This window comes from Astatotilapia calliptera, chromosome 7 (assembly GCF_964374335.1).
Source record: "Astatotilapia calliptera chromosome 7, fAstCal68.1, whole genome shotgun sequence".
NCBI classification, from domain to species: Eukaryota; Metazoa; Chordata; class Actinopteri; order Cichliformes; family Cichlidae; genus Astatotilapia; species Astatotilapia calliptera.
In genome coordinates, this window is record NC_137428.1 from 19,180,250 (window position 1) to 19,197,074 (window position 16,825).

Below are 16,825 nucleotides of genomic sequence, written 5' to 3' on the forward strand. Positions count from 1 at the left end.
GGCCGTCCTGGCGAACTTTGGCTTTGCGCTGGGTGTAAAGGATGACGGGGATTAGAGATAGAACAGTGGGGTGGATGCTTGCGTGTCGTGTCGATCAATGGTGCAGATGAAAGCACGGCCTCTCTGGAAGTCTGGTTTGTGGCTCTTTCCTGCTGTTGATTGCTATTCTGCAGTCTTTTTGGTTGTTTTCCTTCACGCTGATGGCCCCAGAATGCCACATCCCGCCGTTGCGGCGCTCAAGGGAGATTAAAGCAGATAAAGGTGTCATTTTGTCACTGATAAAAACCCACACTCGTCATGTCAGCTCCCACTGCTCTTATTAGTATTTATTTCCTGGTTCAGCTTCACATAGGAGGGGAGAGACAAAGAGGTGAAAGGACAACATGAGGGAGCACCTTATTTATGTTAAGGCTCTGTTAATCCTGGGATCAACTAAACCCTCACTGCTATGAACTAGTTGGAATTCTGCTAAATAACTCATCTATTATGAAGCTGCTATCTCTGTAATCCTGTAAAGTCATTTTCATCTCTGCACTAACTAGCAGAGGCACACTCGTCTGCTTTGGCCTGGTCTCCCTCACATCTGTACAAATAATGAGCTGCTAGATGAGCTTGAGCAGCAGATTTGTGTTAGCATTAAAGACGCCAGTTTTCCCTTTTGGAGTCTTGCTGGTGCTCAGCTCCTGACTTGAGCACCACTGTGTGATAGTGATATCAGCACTTCACTGAGCTTGTGCCATCTGCTTACATCTAATTTCTATCCTCAAACCCCCTTCCTCACCCCCCACCTCCCCCTTGAGAATCTCTCCTCCGTAACTGACCATTCAACTTCCTGTGTTTTCCCACTCTCGTCCACAGACTCGCAACGGTCCCATCTGTCCACTATCACCATGATCCTGAAGGACAAGTTCCACTCTCCCAAGATCAAGAGGACTCCATCCAAGAAGGGCAAGCAACTGCAGCCCGAGACAGCAGCCAAGAGTACTGAGAAACCTACTAACAAGGTGTGTGTGTTTGTGTGCGCCAGCAGACATGTGTGTATCGTGGGAAATCCAACGCTTTCCCGCCTATTCCGTGTATTTGTTTGCCTCTTTGCGAGGCGATTGTTTTCCTGTCAGATGTTTTGTGCTCCTCTATTCCATTGTGTCCGCACGTGGGTTTCCCTGCTGGTTCCCACAGCCTCCCAGTCGCTGTGGCGGCTGGCTGTGCTTCAGCAGGTGTCTAAACCTATAAAGGCGCGAATGGAACCGCGCTGCGTCGTGAATGAACTCTGTTAGCTCTTAAAGGCTTTTGGTGTAATGAGTATATTCCTCAGCAGTCCTGCTGTGAAAGACTAGAGAGGCTCAAAGAGCTCTTTGCAGGAGCACCAAGATCACTCAAAGCCACATCACTTGATAGATGATGCTTTGAACTGTGAGCAAACCACAGGAGTAGCAGACCCAATGCACAGAGCCCAGACTAAATAGTAACTATTTACTTCTCTTATAAAAATGAACTTTGCAGTCTAATCCTGAGACACTGTTTTGTGGTTGTGGGGTTTTTTTTAGAAGGTTAGTAGGCTGGAGGAGCAGGAGAAAGAAGTGGTCAGTGCCCTGCGCTACTTCAAGACAATCGTGGACAAAATGGTCGTGGAGAAGAAGGTTCTGGAGATGCTTCCAGGCTCGGCCAGCAAGGTGCTTGAAGCAATCTTGCCCCTGGTGCAGGTAGAGGCACGGATACAGCACAGGTGGGTAATAGAAAATGTAGGTCAGTGTTATAATATTCTTTCTGCAGTCTTTTTCCCCACTTTAGATTTATATTAGTGACACTGTATCACTTCTCAGTTTATTCTTATTATTCTTGCCTCTCGAAGCAGCTTGTAAAGTAGCTCGGTCACATGTTCAGACTAGAAAGACGCTGGCTTCCTGTCAGCGAGGAGCTTGTGAAGATTGATAAGTTCGCAGGCTCCCCTCGAGGCTCCCCCGATTCGAAATCTGAAGTTGTATAAGCTCACATCACTCGCTGCCCTCTCTCTCTCCATTAACACATTTCTTTTTGTGGAACAGAAATTAATTTCAGCTTTGAGATATATCAGCCCGTAGCACGAGTCAGTTTGCTTTATTTCCCCTGTGTGTTTGTTGTTGTTGTTTTTTTAAAGTAAGCCCAGCTACAGTTTTTTGTGGACAGCTTTTGCCAGGACATGTTGAAACTTCTCTGTCTTTGTCTTTGTGCCTTTTTTCTCACCCATCGTTACAGATGAAGTACGGAGGTCAAAGGTCAGAGCACTGTGTTTAGAAGCAGTTGATGGATTGTTGCTGGAAAACTGAGCAGCAGCCATATTTTAAGATTTGAACTCAATCTTACCGAGTCCAAATCTCGACAGATCCCAGTAAAAGTTTACATTATAGTTACTTTACAGCTCTAAGTTTAATGTCTTTTGGCAAATGAGCTACAGTAAGTAAATATTGTTTCATAATATTAGCTGTTAAGTTTCCATTTTAGCGATTAAAACCATTTTTCCGTTGGCTACATGTGTGGTATATTTGGTTTCAGGGATTTAATTTAATTTGAGTCAAATAGATGTAACTCCAGTGAGAGTTAAGTAGAGAGCTTATTTGCTAAAACTGTATTAGTATATACAAAGTCTAGTCAGCCACATGAATTATAATCACTCTAGATCTCCTCAGCTCTAGCGTGATCTACGTCCCATACTTGTCCAATCCACCATCTCCCTACTTCTATAGCTTCAGTTCTCTCCCACTCGCTTAAGGACTAAGCCGTGCAGAGACATTGGAAGGATATTCCTGCACTGTGAATCAGTCGCTGCGTGTTGGTACAGGCCATTGCCACACCTTAGTGTTAAGTCTCAAAGTATGATTTGCTAAATGGTGAAACAACACTCACTTCCCTACACTCTCCTGTTAGCTCTAGCAGCCTTATTCCTAGCCTCAAGCTTGTAGCCTAAGCAATTCCAACCAATCCCCCCCCAAAAATGTTTGTTGATAGACAGTAGATAGAATGTGTCTTATTTCTGTGATTTTTCTCACTTGCAGCCTAACATGTTCCCCCTCCTCCTTCTCCTTCTTCACGCCTTGCTGTTGTGCCCTCTTGGATCATTCTCCTTCCTCACTTTTGCTCTCCCCTCCTGTGCATGATGTGCGTCGTATCTGTACTGTACACCACCGACCCCCCCCTCCGAATTCCTCTTCTCGTCAAACAGTTCGGCGCTGTCATCTTGCCACAGCCGCGTATATCAGAGTTTGGCCAACCTTATCCGCTGGGCCGACCAGGTGATGCTTGACGGGATTGACTTGGACGATAAGGAAAATGTGGCTTCTGTCACCAATGTCATCAAAGCGGTGCTGGATGGAGTAAAGGTATGGGCCCTGTGCTGAAAATGATGTGGCAGTGTGCTAAAGTGGAGTTTTCAGAGGAGACTGAGACTGACTGCGTTGTCTGTCTGTGAACAGGAGCTGGTGAAGCTGACCATAGAGAAGCAGGAACAGCCGTCACCTACCACACCTAATAAACCAGCAGCACCTGCTGTCACAGCCGAGAGGTGAGCGCAGAGCACACTCGCAGGACTACGAAGATTCAGGCGCTCCGAGTACGTCCCGTCACTCAATCTGCTTTTTTTCTTTACGTACGCAGCAGCGTGTCAGCAGAGATGCCCCTGATAGATCGGGAGCAGGAGGTCTCGAGTAAGCCGGCTCCGGCAGCCGCTCCTGTGGAAGCTGCCCCTGAAGTACCAGACGTGGAAGTAGCACCTCCCAAACCACCACTACCGGAAGCCAAAATGGCTGAGCTCAGGTGAGGGTGAAAGCGCTCCAGCTGCGGGTGTGATATTGCGGATTGTCTGTGTTTAAGTGAGCAGGGCTACAGTATCAATACTTCTCCCAGCTGAGCAGACGTTGCTGAAGCGTTCGCTGTGGCGATAAAGTCCGTAGAAACCAAAGGATTTCCTGTCGCCTTATTTTTGTCTGGTAGCTTTGAGGCTGTGCGGTCAGAGGTCACCGAAACTATTTTGTGACCATTTGTACCGTCGCCACAAAGCATTTATTCGTTGCAGCTGTTTCAGTGTAACTTTTCTTTATTCTCAAGTTGTTTCACGAGTAACAAATAAGGAGTAAAGGAAGCTTTTGTGGAATTCAAAGGGGTTTTCTTTGAGGTTTGAACTATTAACACTTTTTATACTCGAGCCTTAAAAATCTGAATCAGTAGTTTGTTTGTTGCTCTTCCTTCCTTACTCTCTCTGCTGTGTCTGTCATTTTTTTTGTATTTATTTATTTATTTTCCCATTTTTTGGATTCTGGGAACAGAGCACAGTTGAGTGCCGAGGCTGGCCAAAGGAGACCCTCTCAGAAGGAGAAGTATGTTAGCCCCATAGGATCATCTGTCTCCATAATAACATCCCACCCCTCCCCCCTTCCCCATAAAACTTCTGGATTGGATGAAAGTGCTTTTTGATTTGCATGGTTGCGTTGTTTTAAAGTTTGTGTCATCCTGGGTATTCCCTGAAGACCTTCCCATCCAATCAGAAGACCGCCCAGTGCATGAGAGTGTATGACTGACCCTATGAAGTGTCCTTTTTCGCTGGCCTCCATGTCATGGTCGCTTCTGTTCGCTCGTCGCCTCATTTGGATGATATTAACTCACTAAGAGAATTTAGGTTTGACAAGCAGGAGAGAGCCTAACATGAAACACTCTCACTTTTCATCTCACTCTCCAGAGGAGGGATGATAATGTGTGTGTGTTCATGTATATATACATCTTTTTGTTGTTGTTGTTTTTTATGTGTGTGTGTGTGTGTGTGCGCATACATGTCAGGAACCGCGTGTTCTGCGTGCTTGCCTGATTGACCTTTTTTTAACTTTGAGACAAAACGCTCATTGTTCCTGTTTTGCTTTCTTTCTTTTTCTTATTCTGCTGTTCTCCATTTATCCGTCTGTAGTCCTCCACCAGCTCTTCCTCCTAAGAAGCGACAGTCAGCCCCTTCACCTACACCAGTGGCAGTTGTCGCCCCGATGAGCCGTGGCTCCAGCCTCCCGTGTAGTGACCACAGACAGGTGAGGCTTTAACGTCCAGTGACCTACAGTACTGTGCAAAACTCTTGAGTCACCCCTCATTTCCTTATATTTTGCTTCCAAGACACCTGAATTTCTTGTCATTTTGAGCATTAGTTCTCCAGACTTCCATGGCTGTTTTTTCACTCTTTTTCAATCCAGTCCTTGTACCTGACCATTTTAATATGAATAGTTTTTTGTTTTGTTTTGCTCCGTTTTTTTAAGGCATAAAATAGAATTTTTGGTTTTTCACCAACAAGGTGAGTCCAAACATCTATTAGTTGAAAACCTGGTGTGGAGTATCTGAAAGTCGTGTCCTTAAGAAATAAGAAAGAATCCAGTAAAGACCTGAAACAGTACCCTGCCATTCAGTTCATCGGTCTGCTGAAGTCTCATCACAAATGGTCTCAGTGGAAGGATGGTTGTCAAGATGCCATTTATAATGAAGGAGGACAGGGAGAAATGGATGCCACGTTACACAAGAAATGGACTGAAAATTAGTGGTAACATGTCAAATGGGGTGATTAATCCAAATTTGAAATTATGTATTCCAGTCGTCATTGGTATGTACATGAGAGAAGGTCACAAGAGGTGAGGGTCTACAGTCGTCTGCAAAACATGTTACTGCCATCTGTAATGGTTTGGGGCTGCATTTGAGCCAGTGGTGTTAGAGATCTTGTCAAAGCGGATGGAATTATGAACGCAGAAAAGTGCAGTCAGATTCTGATCCATCAAACAACACCATCTGGAAAGCATCTGATTGGCAGCAGCTTCATTTTCAGCATAACAACGATCCCAAACACACTATCAGTCATGGAGTCCAGACTTCAACTTTATTAAAGCAGTGTGGGATCATCCTGACTGAGAATGCAACAAAAGGCAGCCAACATCCAAAGAAGAGCTTTGAATGTCCTTTGAGAAGCCTGGAGAACTATTCCTGAAGACTACTTAAAGAAATCAGAAGGAAACTTTGCCAAAGAGAGTTCAGGCTGTGATCAAGCATATCAAGTCATATTGTATATACTTGTTCAAATTGTACAACCTCCATTTTTGCTTTGTGTACTGTATTTTCATGTATGTTTGCACGTTTCAATAAATCACTGCACCTGTTTCCCATTTTCCTACAAAATACCAATAGAAAATAATGGCTCAGGACTTTTGCACAGCACTGTATTATAGCATCCCATTAGTTTACTTTAAAACCTTAAATGCATTAGGTATTTGTAGGAAGTAAACTAACCTTTCAGTGTCTCTGCAACAACAGGAGTATGAACAGGAGTTCCTTCAGAGGCGTTTCTCTGGGGGAAGCCACTCGTACGGTGGCGACTCTCCCCGTCTTTCACCGTGCAGCAGCATGGGGAAACTCAGCAAATCCGACGAACAGCTTTCTTCCATAGAGCAGGACAGCGGGCAGTGTTCTCGGAACACCAGCTGTGAGACGCTCGGTAAGAAGTCCAGCTATTCAGCGCTGAATTGCTTATTTTATTTCTTATGCTGGTCAAATTGCTTGCACAAAATACTAAAGATGGGTGCATATTTAAATGTTAACAATGTACAAAATCAGGAAAAATATGTGCTTTTTTTTGCACAAATAGTTGACAGAAAAGTAAAAAAAACAGTCAAAAGTTCAACTGTGAGGTATTTATGCTGTGTTAGCTCCTGCTATTATAATTGACTAAAGGGGGTGGGTTCCTTAATATTTTCAACACTAGTTGTTGATGAAATACGAAGAACTAAATAAAAAAAAAAAAATGTAATGTAAATAAAAATCATCTTCTCTTTATCTTTGCAGACAACACAGATCACTACGACCCAGATTATGACTTCCTCCACCAGGACTTGTCAGCTGGGGAAAACTTGCCCCCAATACCAGTTGGGGGGTGCCTCAGCCCCCTGCCCGAGTCTCACAGCGAGTCCTCTTCCCCCGTTCCTGGACAGCACCCCTCGCATCCACGCTTCAGCGCTCCCCCACCCCAGCACCAAGATTACTGGACCCCCCAGCCCAATCAGTCCTCCCGCATCAGCGCACCCCCTGCCCTGCCGATGAAGAAGCGGCGCAGCACCCAAACGTCGTCCTTCTCCGACAGTGGTTCCAGGGTGCTGTACGAGCGATTCCCCTCGCAGTACGACAACCTGTCGGAAGAGGAACTTCATCCAACGCCACCGTTCCCCCTTTTCACACCCATCTCACCCATGCCCCAAACAAATGGGGGCGTGTTTGTTTCCCAGTACGTTGCCAGTGAGAATGCAGATGTCCCCGCCAGCCCACCGCCACTGCCAGAAAAGAAAAGCAAACACAGTAAGTGAGGGGGGGAGAAAAGGGGCAGGAGACATTACGATGCAGCTGTTAGGTCTAGAAAGAAGGACGACCTTTAAATGAGTAAAGTAAGATTAAAGGTTAAAGACTGAAGTCGAGATTTGGAAAAGGACGCTCAGTGCACTTTGTCATCCACTTGTTGCACCGCGGTTTATGTCAAGGAAATATTCCTCTGTGAATAGAGGCAGGAAGTGAACACCAGGATGTGCTACAATGGGTTCGGCTCCAGGGGCACAGAGGGCAGTGGATGGTCACTTCCTCGCCCGACTGCTACATCACTTCCTCTCATGCTACTGTATTATGTCATTCCCAGCAGCAGACTGCCCTTCCTGCTTTTTTTAATCACATTCCAGAGTCCTGGTTGATGTAAAGTGCAGTATATGCACACTACTGTTAACCCAGTGAGAATCACTATATAATAAGGTTTGTGTCATTCGAGGAGCTTTGTCAAACCCAGGAAAATAACTGATGATGTCATAGTGATGCATTCATGGGCTTTAGAACATTTTTAGCAAAATGTCTGAATCACCAGGGTGTTAACCACGCAGACGGAGTTTAATGAAAAATGTTATTGTGTGGTTGCCCAACACTTCGCTGTGACACGCTTACGTTTTTTTTTCCTTTTTAGATCTCCTGTATTTTATATCTCCCATCTTGCATGAGCAATACTGATTATTTACACTTGTTATAGACGTCAAGGTTAATTTCAAATTGTATTACTTTACAGTAATACAGAGAAAATCACAACAGTCAAATGACCCCCTATGAGAACGCTCTTGGCAACAGCTGGAAGGAAAAACTCTGTTTTAACAGGAAGGAACCTCAAGCAGAAAGAGGCCTATGGTGGGGCAGCCAGCTGCTGTGACTGGTTGGGGAGAGGAAGATGAGACAAAAGACGCACTTTGGAAGAGAGCCAGAGAATAATAATAACTATTTTTTCTTAAAGTTGGAACCTTACGCAAAATAAACAACACGTTTCCTAATCGAATCAATCTCTTTCCTCCAGTCCTTCAATACATGCAGTTTGTGGAAGACTACTCGGAGCCACAGCCCTCTGTCTTCTACCAGATGCCGCAGAGCGAAAGCATCTATGAACAGCGCAACAAGCGCTTCCAGGAGGTCTACGGCTTCAACGACTCCTTCAGCAGCACCGACTCAGTGCACGAGCCGGTGCAGCCCCCGGCTTTGCCACCAAAGCAAAGACAACTGGTAAGAGACATCTCTACTTCAAAGGGCCGCGACCTCGAGCTCCTTTAATATTTCGCCACATTTCATAAATTCTCAAGGCCTGAAGCAGATAAAATAGCCGGGTTTGCTCATTTGGGCCGAGTGAGCAAAGCTGTAATTTAAATTCCTGGAATCATTCAGTTCCGTTTAGAGCAAAACTTTGAAGCGGTGAAGTGTTCGTTGATGAAACTGCAATTTATGAAATGACACCTTAAATTACTAAAAAGCGTTGCGAGCCCGTGTGAAGAATACAAACAAGCCGTCTGCAGCGGCGGTGGTCCCTGCCGGCAGGAAGCAAAGAGTAGCTGCAAGTGCATTCCAGCGGTAATCCTCATCAATTTTCTCTCAAGCCTCCTCTTCTCTTGTTATCTCCCTCACCTATTCGACTCCCTCTCTTTCTTCTCTCTCCATTTCTGTAACCGCAGCAGACATCTGCACATACGTGGAGGTGTTTGGTTGTTAGTTGGAGATAAGACCGGCCTTTATCAGATCCAGACCACTTATCTTAATCTGGGTCGGCGTCTGGGTTAATTGAGACAACCGTCTGACAATGAGTCAGTGGGGAGAGAGTGGAGGAGACACACACCAGGATAAGTCACAGCAAAAGAAGGGCACACTGCTATCAAGCAATGCGTTCTCACACTAGCTCATTATATACTACCAAACCTGGAACATTATTGGTTACTTTCCATGTGATCTTAGTTATTTTCTCTGTGCTTCTCTAACCACTTTAAATTGAGGGGCTTTTTGTGCACCAGTCACACTTTAACAGCTTTTGGATTGTAGTTTAATGGCAGTTATGAGGTGGGGAACACGCAGTCCTAGTGAAGCAGATCAGCTGAGTTTTTGGCGCCTTCATTTTTATGTAGTGGTGAAAATGTTTTGATTTTTAAAACAAGGGTTTTTTGGGGGCCTTTAATGTGACTTTTTAAAAATGTTTAACGATCACCACTAGAGAGCTTTATAAATATTTTGTGTTCACGGTAGATGATCCACATTTTGCCACATTTCCAGAAACACAATCGTCTTTTGTCCACAAATATGACTGCGCATTTGTGGACAGTAAGCAGATGACATGCTTCTCCGGGGTACAGAACAAATTCACAAAGAGAGAAACAGACTTTGTGGCTGAATGGCTGCCTACCCAGACCCACTACCTTCATCCGCTGTCCCCTTTCTGCCATCGACCCTGTGTATTTTTGAGCCAGGCGCCCAACTTTTATTTTTATCACTCTTTTGTCTGAGCATACAGTCGGGCCGCGCTCATCTCCGCCTTCCTGCCCCCTAGGCCTAATCTGGCCTCGTGTTTTGGACTTGATGAGCTCGTGGCCCAGTGGACTAAGCCTGTTTGCCTCCTCCATAAACCCATGTTCCAGGCTTACACGCTTTGGCAACTTTACAGGGCTTTGCAAAAAAAAAAAAGTCAATTCAGCCGCTGTGTGGATAAGGAAATGGGTGGGGGGAAAAAAAAAAAAACTAGAGCGGATCATATTGGCTCTGTTTAGAGCGTGTTGCAGCTGGCCTGGTTTCTGTAAAGCTCTTAAAGCTCAGGACATCAAAAGGTGTAGTGGGCTGTCAGAGTCAATATAAATGCGTGTAACCTGAACACGTCACATGTGCTGCAGTAATTAAGGTTTTCCAGGAAAACACAATAGAGAAGATTCAAAATCAGACACATTTTCCCTTCTCTTGTATTTCCATCTGCAGCCAATGAGCTGATGCTTCTCAGCTGTACTAGAAAAACCTCCTACGCTTTTACCACTTAACTTCACTGCTCCACTGCTGACCTTTGATTAAATCTGCTCTAATACAGTCTCGCTTCCTAGTGTAATCAACTGTCCCCTCTTCTCTTTTTCTCTTTTAACACCCACATCTGCACCTCTCCTCAACCCCGTCTTATTCTCACTCTTTCTTTCTTTCTTTCTTTCTTTCTTTCTTTCTTTCTTTCTTTCTTTCTTTGTCTTCGTTTCCCTCTCAGGCCTCCCACTCCTCTTCCCCTTCTTCTTCCTCCTCCTCCTCTCTCTCCTGCCACCTCCAGCCGTCTGTGGCGGCAATGGAGGAGGCGGGCTCTGGGCTGGGCCTCAGCATATCGGTTTCTAACTCCTACCTGATTGGCCAGGCGTCCATGACCACACCCACGGTAAGTCTCCCCCCCCCTTCCCTTCCCTCCTTCACCCCGTGCATTTGAACTCTCCATTCTCCACTCTGGCTGGGTGCTGTGTCCAGGGGTAGCTTGACCCTGTGTGTGTGCTTCATATGTAAATACAGTCTTGTCCATCTACGCCTGCACCATTGACGTTCCTGACTACACCCTCAGGCGTTTGTGATTTGTTTGCTGTGCAGTTAGATTTGCTGCTCCACCCATCCATGCGTGCATTTGTTTTAACTGTGTGATTTTTGTTGTTGCTTTAAAAAATATATATATTGTTTATTATTGTGTGCTTTGCGTGGTAATGAGTCTGTGGAGTAATTTGTTATAGTTGAGTGCAGCTTCTTGCTAGCAAAGCTTGTGAGTTTGTGTGCAAAGCCTTCCTCTACCGGTTGTATTTGATCCTTTTCTTCTTTTCAGTGTGCCTCAGTTATTGAGTTGTAGGTACAAAGCAGCCCATTGGAACATCACATGAGAGTGTGTCAGGTCTTTTTTTGTTTCATTTCAACCATCAGCTTCTTCTTTAAGGGTTAGCTTGAGGCTAATCAGTGCTGTGTTCAAGTAAGCACTTTGTAGTAGATTTGGGATGTGTGTCACAGCCTTCCGCTCAGTATTTTTTGGAGAGCTGACCCATGGTGATCCCTCAGTGTGTGAGGCACGCTGAGACATGGTGTGGCTCTCCCTCAGGGTATCTCCAATGGAATGCAGCAGCAGATGGATCTGATGGAAAACACATTCCCTCCATTTCGACTGCTCTTCCTTCCACTCCTACTTCACCCTCCACCGTGAAGCCTCTCGACTACTAACCCTGTCCCTCTCACCTCCGTGCTGGGAGCGCCTTTCTCTCTCCTAAACACATGCACACTTCCACATCTCCCATTTGCCAGTTTCTGTGGAATGTTTGCATTCCTCAAATCGTCAGGGCATGATGGTTTTTGGGGGAATGTCAAGGGGGGGGGGCGCCTTCCAGGAAAGCAGCTTTGCATATGTCGAGAGGGATGACGTGTTAAAGGAGCGGAGAGGAATTTCACAGATTTGGGAGGATTTTCGAGATTTGCGTTGCAAAGTAAAAGAAGAATGAGATTCTTCGGTTCCGGTTTCTGTTCGGCTGTGCATGAGCGTGCCATTTCATTTGTCTGCGTGTTTGCCAGTGATCTATGTGTTTGCACCACTCTGTGCTGGTATGCTGAGACAGGGCTGCTATGTGCAACATGTTAGAACAAGTTACTGCTCCCTCCCTGCTGCCAGGCATCTATTTAGTGGCCACATGAACCACCAAACATTTAGACATCGCTTGTTGAAACATAGATGCACACTGAGAGCTGATGCTGGCTTATCCGTGTCCTTGTTAAGCCAAGCCCTTTTTTTATAGCTTCCATGTTACCCCTCTGGAAATGTTTATGTTGTATTTAGTTTAGGTGTGTGTGTGTGTGTGTGTGTGTGTGTGTGTGTGTGTGTGTGTGTGTGTGTGTGTGTGTGCGCGCGCAATTCATGTTCAGGCACATCACTCCCATAGTCAAAGGCTAATGGAAGTTTTGGAGGTATGAGGTGAACACGCCCCCCTCCCTCGCTGTCTTTTTCCCTTTGTGCAGAATCTTTTTCTACCTGCTCTGCCTCCTTCTTTCTGATCTCTTAGACCTGTCTTTTTCTTCTTTTTTTTTCCTTTTCATTTTGTTTTGTCTTCTTTCTTGCTTTCATTCTTTTCCACCAATCACAGAGCTTGGACCAGGTTGCCTTGACCAATGCCACCATTCTGGATGGCAGCGGGGGCGGGCCCAACGGTTCCCTGGCTGGCTCAGTGGGTTCTATGGCTGTCTGTCTTCCTTCTGAGTCTTCTCTCACTGACTCTCTCCACACCTCAGCGGTGAGCGTACAAAAAAAGGACAGATGTTGGAAGCTCAAGCAGGAATACTTTTGAACCAGCTCTGTGAAACAGATTTAAAAGGGGGGAAAAATGTGATGCTGGATCCCTTCCCCTGGCAGATTGGTATTAGATCACAGCTGTTTGGCGTACAGTATTGTTGCTCATATAATAATAACGCAGTGACTCATTTTCTTAGTGGTATCTTGTTGTCATTATCACTGCTCACAAGCTGTCTGATTATTGGTCCTTAAAAGAATCCCAGCGGAGCATGTTGCACTGCATGTTCTTCTTGCCAGTAAATATTATTACCTGTTTGTATCTAACGCACTCCAGCGCCACCTGGTGGTCACAAGTAAGCAGAACTAGAAGGCACATCACTCTCTATCTCTCCTCCTTAGCCACACATTCTCACTCGGCGTCTGCTCCACCCTTAGCAAACACTCTCTGCCGCCCTCACACCTCGGTTTGTGTCCCTCCTCTCTTCCCATAGAGCGAGAGCGCGAACGACGAGGGCGGGGAGGGGGAGTATGTCAACTTGTACTCATCCAGCCAGGCCAATGGGGAGCTGCCTCACTCCCTCGGAGTAAGTAGCTGACCGGCACGGGGTGGGGAGGTGAAAGGTCAATTCCATTTGCACATCCCCATCACTTCAGGGGTATGAATCAATTGGAGGGATTTCGAGCGACGGTCGGCAGATGTCAGCCTCACATCTGTTGCGCGCCGAGCAGCTTTTATTGATTCACCTCCTGGAGCGATGGCGAAGAGATGGAATGTGAACATGGCCAAACCTGACTGAGCATGACTTGAGGTTCACAGGGTTTTGCCTGCAAGGGACTCGTGTGCTCCGGCTGGTGTCTGTGGGGGGAAAAAAAAGATGTCCATGTTGTGTATGTTGTTATGAATGCCTGGCTGCTGATTGCCCCCCCCCCCCCCCTCTCTCTCTCTCACTGGCTGCGCTTTAACTGTAACAAGCGTTTAACCATGTTCAAATCTAACACCTAACATGTCGCTGCTGAGGGATTCTCAATGGTTTCCAGTAACACTTCTCATAACAGTTGTTGTGCACCTGTGCATGTGCGACAAGTGTATGTGCGTGCGTGTACAGTGGTGTTTGTATTCCCTTGGGGCAGCTTGTGCATTTGGGATTTTAAGGCATGTTGGGGTGAGGTGAGAAAGAGAGAGAACAAAGGATTAGGATGATGTATGGAAGTGTGGTTGTGTTTGTGGTTCTACATTTGGTGCTTCTACCCTGTGGTGTTGTTCTGGTTTGGGTATCATCTGTCGGGTTTTTCCTTACTCACAACGAAGGAAAGCTTCATTATTTGACCCCCCCAGCTCATTACACCTTATCTGCATCAGCACTAATGGGGACAACATCCTTTGTAAACCTTGAGATAAACCATTCACCATTTCTGCTCTGCCAACATGTTGCATGAGGTCCTAGTGGTCCCTCTGATGCCATCAACAGCCACGCAGCCTCCTGTTGCTGCTTGGGGGTCATTCATCAGTGATGATGTTACAGATGCTCATTTAATTATTTATTTTTCTCCCCTTTCCACAAATAGGACACAATCGCGGCTGATGATGTCCTTCAAGACCCCACCCCTCAGATGCCATCCACCAATAACAAAGAGGATAAGGAAAGGTATTGCAGAAAGGATGTTCTTCACATTTGATGAGCTAGTTAGCACAACTGTGAAATATAATGTTTTGCAAAATGATCAGTTGTTTCCACTCTTGCACACAGTGTGAATTTTGAACATGTTTGATGATGGGTGTGTGTGTGTGTGTGTGGTTTTTCAGAAGGCAAAAGGCAACTGATTCAGCTGGGAGCGATGAAGAAGATGTGGACGAGCTCGCCCTCATAGACCACAAGGAGATCATGAGCAGGATAACACTAAAACAAGAAGTAAGGGGACAGCTGTTTGAGGCCTGTGTGCTGTTTTTAGAAATCCACCGACAACAGAAGTGTGCAGCAGCACCAGCGTACAAAGCACGCTTCATCCTGTTAGTCCAGCTCAGGGTAAAAGGTCGCCGTGAGTCATTCAGATGTGAAATCAGATCCCGAGAGCAGCCGTGGCTGCCCTCTGGAGTTCAATCTCCAAAACTGCAGATCTAAAAATTGACTGCTCTGCTGCTGCTCCATCCTCCTCCTTTGTCCTGTGTGGTGCAGTGTGAGGGTTAGATACAGAGATACAGATGTGTGAAAATGCTGTTCGCCACTCTGCAAGGTTAGGGCCAGTGTGACAGCAATGCTTTAAAAAAGGCGACGGGGAGCGATCAGAAATGTAAGGAGGAAAGGTGTAAAGCTTTGCTGAGATTTAGAGGTGTCGTGCAAGAAATATCGCAGCAGAGGCGATCTTTGTCACGCACAGATCTAGACTTTTTCTCCGTCATCAGTTAGGGAGCTGGTGCAGGACAGGAGGGGTCGGGGAGGGGGAAGGAAATGTGCGTGCTTCATTTTGGGCTAGACTGCATCACTCCATCCCAAGTCTAACCACTCTTTTCTTCTTCTCCTCCTCCTCCTTTCACTCTCACCCACCTCTCCGTATTTCTCTGCCGCACCTCGCCCGCTACTTAATATTCGCAGAATGACGACGGCCCCGACGTCCGCGCCGGATCAGGGGACATCCTATTAGTCCACGCTACAGAAACAGACCGCAAAGGTACAGTACAGCACACGCAAAGCATCGCAGTCGTTATGTTGTGCAGTGTGTCACTGTGCTTCTGGGTCACTGGCACAGATTTGTTTTGCCAGCTTTGACAGCTGTGCGTTTACATTAGAGTCAAAGACAGATTTATGTGTACTTGTTTAAATTCGACTGCTGTGTTATTATTTTTCCTCTGAACGGTGTTTTAAATAGCTTTCTGTCTCTTTGCGGTTCAGTTTTTTGCAGCGTGTCAGCCCTTCACGTTTGATGTGCTGTCAGCTTTAATTAAGTAACTGAAAACACTGGCTGCACATCGACTGAAACACGCTGCCTTTTTCCCTCTGTTCTTGCCCGACAGATCTCGTTTTGTACTGTGAAGCCTTTCTGACTACATATAGGACTTTTATAACCCCAGAGGACCTCATTAAGAAGCTACACTACAGATATCCTTTTCAAATAACTCTACATGTCACTCTGACCTTTTTTTTTGTTTGGTTGTTGTTGTTGACAGAGTGCTCTTTCTCTCACTTTAATCCTTATTTACCAAGGAGACCCTTGTTCATCCTGCTTGCTCGTTTTAGAGCTTTCACTTAAATTATATTCATACTTTTTTTCCTATATTTTATTTCTTTATTTTTTATTAATTGTTATTATTATTTTTAATGATTAAAAAAACTGAGACATTAGGGGCAGTGTGGGTTCTCTCAGGTTAACTAGTGATTCTAAATTGGCCCTAGGAGTGAATGTGAGTGAGAATGGTTGTCCGTCTCTTTGTGTTGCTCCTGCGACAAATTAGCGACCTGTCCAGCCCTGTGGTACCTCGGACAGGGTCCAGCCCACCTCCTCCAACCCTAAACTAGACAAGTGGAAGAGGATGGATGGATGGATTTTAGACATCACATGGATTGGACTTAATATTTAGCACTCCACTGAAGACTAAACACATTACTTCTGCAGTGTTTCATCATTAACTTTATATGGCCAAACTTATTATTTGGACAAATTAGGAGATGCTTTAATAAATCGTTCTTAATCATGTGTGTTGCAGACTTGTGTCACTGCAAACCTACTCGGGGAAATTTTGATAAGCTGCATTTTGTCCCGATGTCTTAATGACTAGACAGTTAATCAACTGATTGAGCATATCATCAGTGGAATATCTGATAATAAGTTAGTCACAGCTCTATTGTTTTTACTGCAGGAATTAATTAGCAACGCGGTAATGACAGTGATTACTGCCTAATGACGATCATTGTTTATACAAGACACTGAGGCTCACAGAAAGCTAAAGGGAACAGGCAAAAACAGTCTTGTGTCAAACACACATGCCTTTGAATTTTAGAGAAAATGTGTATTTGTTATGCCATTGTGATGTAGTCACATGATGCATGTCTATGTAGACATAAAGCGGTCCCATTACACTGTCTAATCAGTTACTTTTTTTGTTGTGTTTTCTGAGTTCAGACAGGACAAGTCAAAAAAATCATCGCTTACATCTGCAGAACTTAAGCAAAGCTCCAGGTTGAGTTCAAAAAGGTGTTTTTTTCTAAGCATGGTGGATATGGGGAGGCTTGC

At 45.4% G+C, this 16,825-nt stretch overlaps 1 protein-coding gene across 10 annotated transcripts in view; it reads left to right on the forward strand.

The window, feature by feature from the left end:
- The window catches only part of rapgef1b (Rap guanine nucleotide exchange factor (GEF) 1b), a 45,006-nt gene that overhangs the window by 21,261 nt on the left and 6,920 nt on the right, over positions 1–16,825 (forward strand). For 2 of the 10 annotated variants that reach the window (XM_026173405.2, XM_080303582.1), the window contains exons 2-18: positions 859–1,004; positions 1,548–1,726; positions 3,200–3,356; positions 3,450–3,538; positions 3,631–3,789; positions 4,299–4,349; positions 4,931–5,045; positions 6,307–6,487; positions 6,835–7,341; positions 8,366–8,568; positions 10,565–10,726; positions 12,453–12,599; positions 13,090–13,182; positions 14,165–14,244; positions 14,403–14,508; positions 15,190–15,265; positions 15,609–15,693. In XM_026173405.2, coding sequence (XP_026029190.2) covers positions 859–1,004; positions 1,548–1,726; positions 3,200–3,356; positions 3,450–3,538; positions 3,631–3,789; positions 4,299–4,349; positions 4,931–5,045; positions 6,307–6,487; positions 6,835–7,341; positions 8,366–8,568; positions 10,565–10,726; positions 12,453–12,599; positions 13,090–13,182; positions 14,165–14,244; positions 14,403–14,508; positions 15,190–15,265; positions 15,609–15,693 — 2,536 coding nt within the window. The remainder of the gene's footprint in view (positions 1–858; positions 1,005–1,547; positions 1,727–3,199; positions 3,357–3,449; positions 3,539–3,630; positions 3,790–4,298; positions 4,350–4,930; positions 5,046–6,306; positions 6,488–6,834; positions 7,342–8,365; positions 8,569–10,564; positions 10,727–12,452; positions 12,600–13,089; positions 13,183–14,164; positions 14,245–14,402; positions 14,509–15,189; positions 15,266–15,608; positions 15,694–16,825) is intronic. The other 8 variants (XM_080303585.1, XM_080303584.1, XM_080303586.1 and 5 more) reach the window with 7 other exon arrangements.